This window comes from Staurois parvus, unplaced genomic scaffold (genome assembly GCF_062004578.1).
Source record: "Staurois parvus isolate SC_StPar_1 unplaced genomic scaffold, SC_StPar_1.0 ptg000051l, whole genome shotgun sequence".
NCBI lineage: Eukaryota > Metazoa > Chordata > Amphibia > Anura > Ranidae > Staurois > Staurois parvus.
In genome coordinates this window covers 853,306-863,428 of record NW_028317847.1, presented here as the reverse complement: position 1 = coordinate 863,428, position 10,123 = coordinate 853,306, and the positions used below count along the sequence as shown (strand labels likewise).

General features: G+C 39.6%; 1 protein-coding gene across 3 annotated transcripts in view; it reads right to left on the bottom strand.

Annotated features, from left to right (window-relative positions):
- Positions 1 to 3,081: 3,081 nt before the first annotated feature.
- STEAP1 (STEAP family member 1) overlaps positions 3,082 to 10,123 on the bottom strand; it is a 48,764-nt gene continuing 41,722 nt past the window's right edge. For all 3 annotated transcript variants that reach the window (XM_089666227.1, XM_089666226.1, XM_089666228.1), the window contains exon 6: positions 3,082 to 3,371. In XM_089666227.1, coding sequence (XP_089522353.1) covers positions 3,114 to 3,371 — 258 coding nt within the window. In that variant the 3' untranslated portion in view covers positions 3,082 to 3,113. The remainder of the gene's footprint in view (positions 3,372 to 10,123) is intronic.

The following is a 10,123-nucleotide window of genomic DNA, read 5'->3' as shown; positions in this document are numbered from 1 at the left end:
CTCCCCGGACCCTGCATTCACTATATCTGCTCTCCCCGGACCCTGCATTTACTATATCTGGTCTCCCCGGACCCTGCATTCACTATATCTGCTCTCCCTGGACCCTGTATTCACTATATCTGGTCTCCCACAGTACACACATGGAAATGCAATTATTTTAGTAAATATAAAATGCTAAATACCTTTTCACATCAGCAGTAAGAGCAGTCTTGTGACTATCTGTGTCCAGCAGAGCATTGGTTAAAGCTTATAGGAGGAGTTTTCTTTCTGCTCTAGGAGGATGCAGAACCTCTGACCTCTGTCTGGACAGTGCTGATTGGCCCTGTGCTGATCACATGCACTCTCGCAAAAAAAAAAAAAAAAAACCTCTCTAACAATACACATCAAACCTAGCATGTGCAGAGTGACTCCACATGATATGTCTTATCAGGAGATAAAAGGGGGGACACTTGAAGAAGGGGAGGATCAGAGAAGACAGGATCAAACAGCCTTTTTACACAATGCAGAGGATTAACCCCTTAGATTCCACAGTGAGTATAACAAGCATGCTTTACTGCATATACAGACTGATTTTACTGCTGTGGGTTTAGTAACACTTTAACCCCTTGCCCTCCAGAGGATTTACCCCCCCTTCCTGACCAGGTCATTTTTTTCAATACGGCGTTGTGTTATTTTAACTGACAATTGCGTGGTCATGCAATGCTACACCCAAGTGAAATTTATGTCCTTTTTTTCCACACAATTAGAGCTTTTTTTTCGGTGGTATTTGATCACCTGTGAGTTTTTAATTTTTCGAGCCATAAACAAAAAAACAATTGTGAAAAAAACAAAAAATATTTTTGACTTCTTGCTATAAAATATCCAGTAAAAAAATTAAAAAAAAACAAATTTCGTCATAAATTTCTGCCAAAATGTATTCTGCTGCATGTCTTTGCTAAAAAAAATCCCAAAAGGTGTAAATTAATTGGTTTACGTGAAAGTTATAGCGTCTATAAATGGCGGTATAGATACTGCAATATTTTTTATACTAGTTATGGTGACGATTAGCAACTTCTAGCAGGACTGTGGTGGGAATTCTGACACTGGGGGGGAACTAACTGCCACTGACATCCCCAGTGACACCAATACAGTGATCAGTGCTAATAAAAAGCACTGACACTGTACTAATGAATCAGATAAATAAAGAGTAGCGAATCAGATTGGTGGGAGGAGTAATGGTTAGGTATATTTGGAAGCAGGAACCGGAGATCATTGTCTGTGATAACACCCTGGAGGAGGGGCAAAATGCGTAGACGTAATTTTCAGGTTTCGATGGAGGCTTTGTGACGTCATGTCCGGTGGTGGAGCGCACACTATATGAGGCGCTCCGGAGCCATATTTGTTCAGAGGGGAATATACATTTGCCGGTCAGAGCCTTACCGCACTGCTGCCAGTTATCTTGATGTGGGAGCCATGATTGATTTGGTCCTAAAGCTTTCTGATGGGGAAAGTTTATATTAAAGAAGCTGATTTTTAACCTGTCTAATGTGAGTGCATATAATGCATTGGTTTTAATATATTAAAGAGTTTGCAGTATTATACTATTAGAGTCCCCATTGTCTCTTTGCATTGCATCTACCTTATTGGTGGTCGTTGGAGATTGTCAAGCAAGAGTCTTTTCCTTCATTGCGATTCATTTTGGAGAACACATCTCACCTTAACCTCCCTAGCGGTCTGATTATGTCTATATTTCTGTGCTCAAAGCGGTACATTTTTTTGCATGGAAATATGTATTTTTTTTATTGTAGGCCTGTAATTTTTAGGAATAACGCACTGAAATCTGTCCGAACAAGAGTCTAGTAAACATTCCGGGTATGATAAAATTTGAAACACGAAATCATAAATTATAATTTAATAAATAATCATAAAAATAATAATATAATAATAAATTTAATTCAATAATATAATCAAACCAAAAACACTGAAATTTGAAATATAGCGCCAAGTTCGCACATCACTGAGCAAAGTCGCAAAATCGTTTTCAGTGTCTGATGACGAATTTCCCCACAAATCATTATCACTCAATTCTGCAAGTGGTTCTGATTTACTATCACCGTTCTCTAGCTGGTCTAAAACCACTTTTGACCTAAAGGGATGCTTTTTGGACGCCATGGACATTTCTCAGTTTCCAGGCAGAAAGAACAGTAAAAATGCAGGCAGGGCACAGGACAAAGCACTCGGGACAAAATGTATGTGAAATGGTTTGATACAGTAATGTTTTACTATGTGATTTTAGTGAATTTAGTGAATGTCACTTTAAAAATTTTCAAATTTCCCACCAGTTCCGTTCCCGTATGTCCCGACGTTGCAGGGGATGGAACCTGGAAGACAGATGCCAGCATCGGCCAGAGGACATTGCCGGGGACACTGCAGGAGGGACATTGCGGGAGCGCAGGACAAGGTAAGTGAAGAAGAGATCCCGGAGCAACGCTGCAGGGTATTCCCGAGTGTAGCTCGGGCTTACCACTTGTGGTGCTGAAACTTTACCCCGAGCTACACTCGGGAATACCTCCAGGGGGGTTAAAGCTTGTTTGAATCTTAAGCCATATAAGCTAGGAGTCCATAAAATCTGGTGAGTGTGGACTGTACCGGAAGGTGATCACGGATGATGTGGGCACGTTAAATTTCCTTTGGCACTGTTTTTTTGATTGAAGCACTTGTTTCACCGTTTATTTGGGATAGTGAACTTTCATACACAACCAATATTTTTTCATCACTGATGGAATTTTATGATTTGTTTTAATTTTTGCACTGTGCTATTTCTTTTATGTTTTGATGGTTTTCATCTATGAACAGCAGCATTAATTAATGTATTGATTGATTTTAGGCGCAAGTTTATTTTACACATTTTTTGAAGTTAGAAGCTGATTGGCTACCATGCACAGCTGCACCAGATTTTGCACTCTCTAGTTTTAGTAAATCAACCTCGATATATAATAACATCAGTAAAAGTTGTGCAATCATGTGAATGAAGCCTTAATGACAGGTCCACTTTATCAGGCAATAATAACACCAAACCCAAGCAAATAAAGCACCAGCACACAAGTCTATAAATACTGTATTTGTGGTACATGTTACATATGAGTCAGGACACAGTTCTTGTTCATGGGTTTAGTAGCCTCCCAGCCGTATCTGATCTTCTGAATCCTCTTGCTGAAACATGGCAGAAGAAAGATGGCTCTACAGAGGAGGACGAGGATGGGGAGGAATACCGCCAACATGAAGGAGGGGGGCATACACCAAATAAACTGGCTGACATCTGCCCATTTATTCCAGGCAAACACCAAGGTGTGCGCCGTACTCAGTAATAATGCCACGTAGCCCATCTTGCTCTGTGGAGGACAACAGAAAGATCAATAAATACACGTCAAAGTGAACAGGATAAATTAACCTCCTCGGCGGTCTGATTATTTCCGATTTTTTGTGCTGAAAGCGGTACTTTTTTTGCATGGAAATATGTAGTTTTTTATTGTAGGCTGTAATTTTTAGGAATAACTCACTGAAATCTGTAAGAACAAGAGTCTAGTAAACATCCCGGGTATGATAAAATTTGAAACACGAAATCATAAATTATAATTTAATAAATAATCATAAAAAATAATATAATAATAATACATTTAATGCAATAATATAATCAAACCAAAAACACTGAAATTTGAAATACAGAGGCAAATTCGCACATCGCTGAGCAAAGTCGCAAAATCGTTTTCAGTGTCTGATGACGAATTTCCCCACAAATCATCACTCAATTCTGCAAGTGGTTCTGATTTACTATCGCTGTTCTCTAGCTGGTCTAAAACCGCTTTTGACCTAAAGGGACGCTTTTTGGACGCCATGGACTTTTCTAAGTTTCTAGGCAGAAAGAACAGTCAAAATGCAGGCAGGGCGCAGGACAAAATGTATGTGAAATGCATTGAAACAGCAATGTTTTACTATGCAATAGTAATTTTTTAAAAAAATGACATTTTTAAAAAATTTCAAATTTGCCGCCGGCTCTAGCGCCCGTACGTCCCGACGCCACAGGGACCGGAACACGGAAGCCGGATGCCGGCATCGGCCGGAGGAGATGCCTGGGGACGCTGCAGGGGACACATCGTGGGAGCGAAGGACAAGGTAAGCGCTGCAGGGACTCCCTGAGCAACGCCGCATGGTAAGCCCGAGTGTAGCTCGGGGTTACCGCTCTTGGTACTGAAATTTTACCCCGAGCTACACTCGGGAATACCGCTAAGGAGGTTAAAGGTTTAGTGACCCTAAAAAGGGATCCCAAGGTTTACTATGCATGGGATTTATAATCCGTCTGATTTGCAGTGTTGTGGTTTGTCAGCAGGGGGTTGCTATTAGATCTAGCTAATGATTAATAGAACTAAAGGCAATTTTTTTTCATTTTGGATAGACTAACCCCAGGTTCACACCTAAGCGTTTTCGGCAGCGTTTTGCAGAAACGCACTACAGTCCATTTAACATGATTTCCTATGGGACATGTTCACATCTGCGTGTTTTCACCCAGTGTGTTTTTTGGAAAGGGTCAGGGACTTTTTTAAATGCAAAACGTTGCATTTTGGGTTCCATAGACTTCAATGGAAATGCTACAGAAAAGCATGTAGTGCGTTTTTGCCGCGTTTTGATCTGCCTAGCAACAATAAAAAACAAAACAAAAATGCATCAACAACATAGCAAGAACATGTACAAAAATGCAAAATGAAACACAAAACACACTGCAGAAACAAATCAAATGCAAACTGCACAGGTGTGAACCAATCCTTAGGCTACGTTCACACTAGCGTTGTGTGCAGGCAGCAGAGAGGCGTTTGGGAAGCGTTTTTACCGCTACCCAAACGCCTCTGCCAATTCTGCACATTACAGCACATGGTGCTGTTCTAACGGGAGCGTTTGCGTCGCGTCGCGGCAAAACGGACGCCTCTGGTCAAGTCAGGAGGTGTTGAAGCCTCCTATTCTCGTCTATGGTGCCGCTCCGCAAACGCCCAGCTGGTGTTTGCGGTGCAGTTGCGGTGCGGTTGCGACGCGTTTGCGGGGCGTTTGTGGAGCGGTAACACCACTCAAACTGCTTTATAGGCATTTGTGGGGCGTTATTAACGCTCGGCAAACGCCTAGCAACCACCACTAAACTGCGCATGCGGCGTTTGCGGAGCGTTTGCCGAGCACGCCGGACCAACGCTTGCCAAATGCTATAGGGGCGTTTGGCAAGCGTTGGTAAAACAGACAAGTGTGAACGAGCCCTTAGGGAGGGTAATAACCTCTGTCATTTTTTTCCCATCTGTATCCCATTGGGGAGATTTCCCTTCACTTCCTGTCCCATAGCCACAAAAGGAATTGACAGGAAATCCCTGATTGTCCTCAGAATTAGTATCGCTATCGGATGATTTTCCCTCCACTCCTGTTCTGGGGACAATCCAAAATTTGGGATTTTCTTCTACTTTCACTGTCGATGATAATGGTAAACAGGATAAATATAGAGGGTGAGTCTCCCTAATGGGGGCACAGACTGTGATAAAACCTGACAGGTGTTCTAATCACTCTCAACTCTGTCCAAAGCTAAGAAAAAAACCATGTTTTGCCGTTAAATATACTTTAAATGTGATGGCTCCATTAGTTTTCTTTTTTTAGTCCCTTTTCCCTTTATTTTAACCTGATGGTTCAACTAGTAACAAACGTCCTTTCTTAGGGTGTTTCCACTCTGGATGGAGGAGCAATGGAGACACTCTTGGACAGCAGCATTGTCAATCTGGGGAGAGGGTAGCATTGCATGCAGTAGCAGATTTAGATGGACTTGGCTAACAAATCAAACCTGAACTCCAACTAACAGCGGTTCACACATATGCTATTGTGGATGCGTTTTAAAATGCACAGATTTACAGGACAGGCAAGATACAATGTTTTCCTATTGATGCGGTTCACACAGAAGCGATGCTCAATGATCAGGATTGCAAAAAGCCCTGTGCGAGCTTGGAGCACTGCGTTCCAAACTCGCAATACATAGAGTTTAGTGCCATTCGGAGATAAATGTTCACATACGTTTGTGATTCACATCTGTTTTTGCATTGAAGTCAATGGGAGCGATTTGTTCAGTGAAGTCAATGGGAGTGATTTGTGCATTAAAATCAATGGGAGCAATTTGTGCACTGAAGTGCAGAAAGGCAGACTGAAAATGGTATCAGTGGTAAATTCACATTAAAACCATTATATTCACACACAATCGCATCGCAGTGTGATTTGTACGTGCATATCAGTTATAAACGCTATAACTTTCACGTAAACCAATTAATTTACACATATTGGGATTTTTTTTTTTTTTAGCAAAGACATGTCGCAGAATACATTTTTTACTGGACATGTTTAATAGCAAAAAGTCAAAAATATAGTTTTTTTTCTCAAAAATTGTTTTTTTTTTTTATTCATAGTGCAAAAAATAAAAAACACACAGGTGATCAAATACCACAGACAGAAAGCTCTATTTGTGGGAAAAGAAGGACTTAAATTTCATTTGGGTGCAGTGTTGCATGACAGCGCAATTGTCAGTTAAAGTAACGCAGCGCCGTAATGCAAAAAATGGCCTGGTCAGGAAGGGGGGTAAATCCTCTGGAGCACAAGTGTTAATACCACTTTTTTGTTGGTTTCGGGTTATCACATGCTGGTGGTATAATTTGTACTAAAACTCATTGCAAACGGTCACTAACACATAAAGCACTGATCCATACAATCAGCACCAGGTTCATACTCCTGGGACTTGTAGTTCTCCAACCAGAAGCTTGCCTGGCAGTGCCGTTTCTTGTACAAGGCCAGTATACAGCCCTGTCTGTGCAATCATTTCTCATTCTGACCGTCCGGCTCCAGTGTGCCCAATTTTTCATATTGTTTTAATTGCAGCAGCTGCTGACTCATGGGATTAGCAGAACAATTCCAACTGCTGTCAGAAGGGATTTCAGAAGCTTTACAAAGTTTTGGCTCAGTCTGTGTTGATTTTCCTAATTCTGATGATGTCACTAACATTCTGTGAAAAGCTCGGTGTGAAGGTAATGTTGAGTACTCAGGGGTTCTCACCCATGCAGAGTGAGGGGTTCCAGGGTAGTCCAGCTGGAGAGGAGAGGACTGACTTTCAGTACTCTCCAGATTTCCAAGTCCTTATTAGAGATCCAAAAAAACAAAACAAAAAAAAACAAAAAAAAACAACTTTGATATGAGTTTATCCACTTGCCCTCCAGAGGATTTACCTCCCTTCCTGACCACACCATTTTTTGCGGTCATGCAATGCTGCACCCAAATGAAATTTGCGTCTTTTTTTTTCATTGATTGAGCTTTTGTTCAGTGGTATTTGATCACCTGTGTGTTTTTTTTTTTTTTTTCTTTATAGCACAAAAAATAAAAAACAATTTTGAGCAAAAAAAAACAAAACAAAACAATATTTTCAACTTTTTGCTATTAAACATGTTCAGTAAAAGATTTTTAAGAATCATAAATTTAGGCCAAAATGTATGTCTTTGCTAAAAAAAAAAATCCCAATACATGTGTATTAATTGGTTTACATTAAATTTATAGCATTTACAAATCCCAGTTAATCCCACTTTTTTAATCCCACACACACTGGCATTTAAAAAAATTTTTTTTTACTAGTAATGCGATTTGAACCAGAGAATTGACTAGTTTTTGTTTTTCTTTTGTGTGCTTAACACAAGCTGTTTTTCAGTTTTGCCTGTTTTATTTGGAATAAAAAGGGCTTTTTGCTTTTACCAATGTGTTTGGCTAAAGCTCTCAGGCCCTCCATATGACAATGATTTTAGGATTAATATCAGGCCAGCTAAATACACAAATAAGTAACATAAATAATATATGGGATCTGGCAAAAGGCTTGGATTTGTTCATCCAGTCCCGAGATGTACACAGCTCTGACACACAGCACAGCTGTATTTGGCAGGGAAAGGGACTGGATCTTTCTCTGTTGCAGTTTCACATTTTAGTCTTATTGGTTAGTTTTCCAGTTCCCACTAGTTTGTGACTAGTCAGTGAAAGCAACTCAAAATTAAACCCATCTCTCAATCACCCTGCTGTCTTCTCCTGTCAGCATGGTATTTGCACTCCAGCACAGCTGATTGGTTCCCTGGATTAGTTTCCCCTCCCCTGGTCTGTCAATTTCAGGTACTTGCACTGCTTCTATGTACAAACAGTACATTTATTTTATATGTTAACCCTCAGTTTAATATAGAAATGCATGGCAAAACATTTGTGTACAAGTATATAAAACCTTTATAGAAATGCTTTTTTCCCCTCATTTATATAAATGATCACATACTCTCTGTTCTCAGATGCATGAGGAGCTTAGAGAGCTGGGGGAGGATTAACAGCAGTACATTAGTCTTCCCAGTGAATGGCTTTGCAGTGTGGAGGCGTGTTAGCAGCAAGCGGATCATTGGAAGAGAGCAGGCTGACTTCTCAGTACAGCTAGAGAATTGACCAGGCTATGCTCGCATGCCTAGTGTGGTCAGTGTTTAATAGGAAAGCAGAGGGACTAGCAGGAACATCAGGGATTTCACACAAAGGAATACAAAGAGAACAGGATACTTTTTTCATACAATTATATGGTACAGCAGCCACATATCAGGAATATGATAGGTTTACATATCCTTTAATGATGTGTTATTGAATACAGAGCTTCATTCTTAGATTGTAAGCTCCAAGGAGCAGGGCCCTCCTAACCCTCTTGTGTTGAATTGTATTGTTGCTGTATTGTCTCCCGTTATATTGTAAAGTGCTGAGCAAACTGTTGGTGCTATATAAATCCTATATAATAATTCATTATCTTTTATATTGGCCTGGAGTTCTGCCGTAAATGGATTTTATTCTAAGACAAGACTAGTAATTGCTTTTGTTCAGTGGTATTTGATCACCTGTGTGTTTTTTATTTTTTGTGCTATAAAAAAAAAAAGAAAAACAATTTTGAGAAAAAAAACCCCAATATTTTCAACCTTTTGCTATTAAACATGTCCAGTAAAAAAATTTTAAGAATCATAAAATTTAGGCCAAAATGTATATCTTTGCTAAAAAAAAAATCCCAATACGTGTGTATTAATTGGTTTACATTAAATTTATAGTGTTTACAAATCGCAGTATATATACACACACTGGCATTTAAAAAATGTTTTTTTACTAGTAATGCGATTTGAACCAGAGAATTGACTAGTTTTTGTTTTTCTTTTGTGTGCTTAACAATATCAGGAATATGATGGGTTTACATATCCTTTAATGATGCGTTATTGAATACAGAGCTTCATTCTTAGATTGTAAGCTCCCAGGATCAGGGCCCTCCTAACCCTCTTGTATTGAACTGTATTGTTGCTGTATTGTCTCCCGCTATATTGTAAAGTGCTGAGCAAACTGTTGGCGCTATATAAATCTAATAATATATTAGATAATATATTAATAATTCATTATCTTTTATATTGGCCTGGAGTTCTGCCGTAAATGGATTTTATTCTAAGACAAGACTAGTAATTGCTTTTAGAAATAAAGGCTTGTTTGTTATTAATGATTGGCAGTGTACCCTCCTGGCTATAGTACGCTGTGTTCACCTAGTGTGCATCACTGGAAAATACGATAATAAAATCCAGACCTCTCCATTATTAGACCGCAATCTGCACAACACATGTGACGTATGCTGATTCAGCCTTGTATCACCGGGAAAAACCCACGCCAAGAAATGTCTGGCCAGAAAGTCTACAATACTACAGGATGTTCAGCTCCATGGCCACTAAAAAATGGTTTTAAATTGTGTCTGGAGTACCACTCCAGTAATCACTTCTGAAAGTGCTAGTTTCCTGGCTGCCTCTGTACGCTGCAGCACTGGCCTAAAACATGCAATGCGGATAGGGACCCCTGACTTTTGACATACTAGTTCTACATTTGTAACCCAAAAGTACTGAAGCCATTCGATCAATTGGGAAGCCAGACAAATGGCATTTTCAGTATATTTTAGATTTTTTTTCATACCAGGTTTACTTTATATTTAGTTTTTTTTTTACTGAATATGTTTAACTGTTATTACTATATGCATTTGTCTTATTTTTATGTCTAT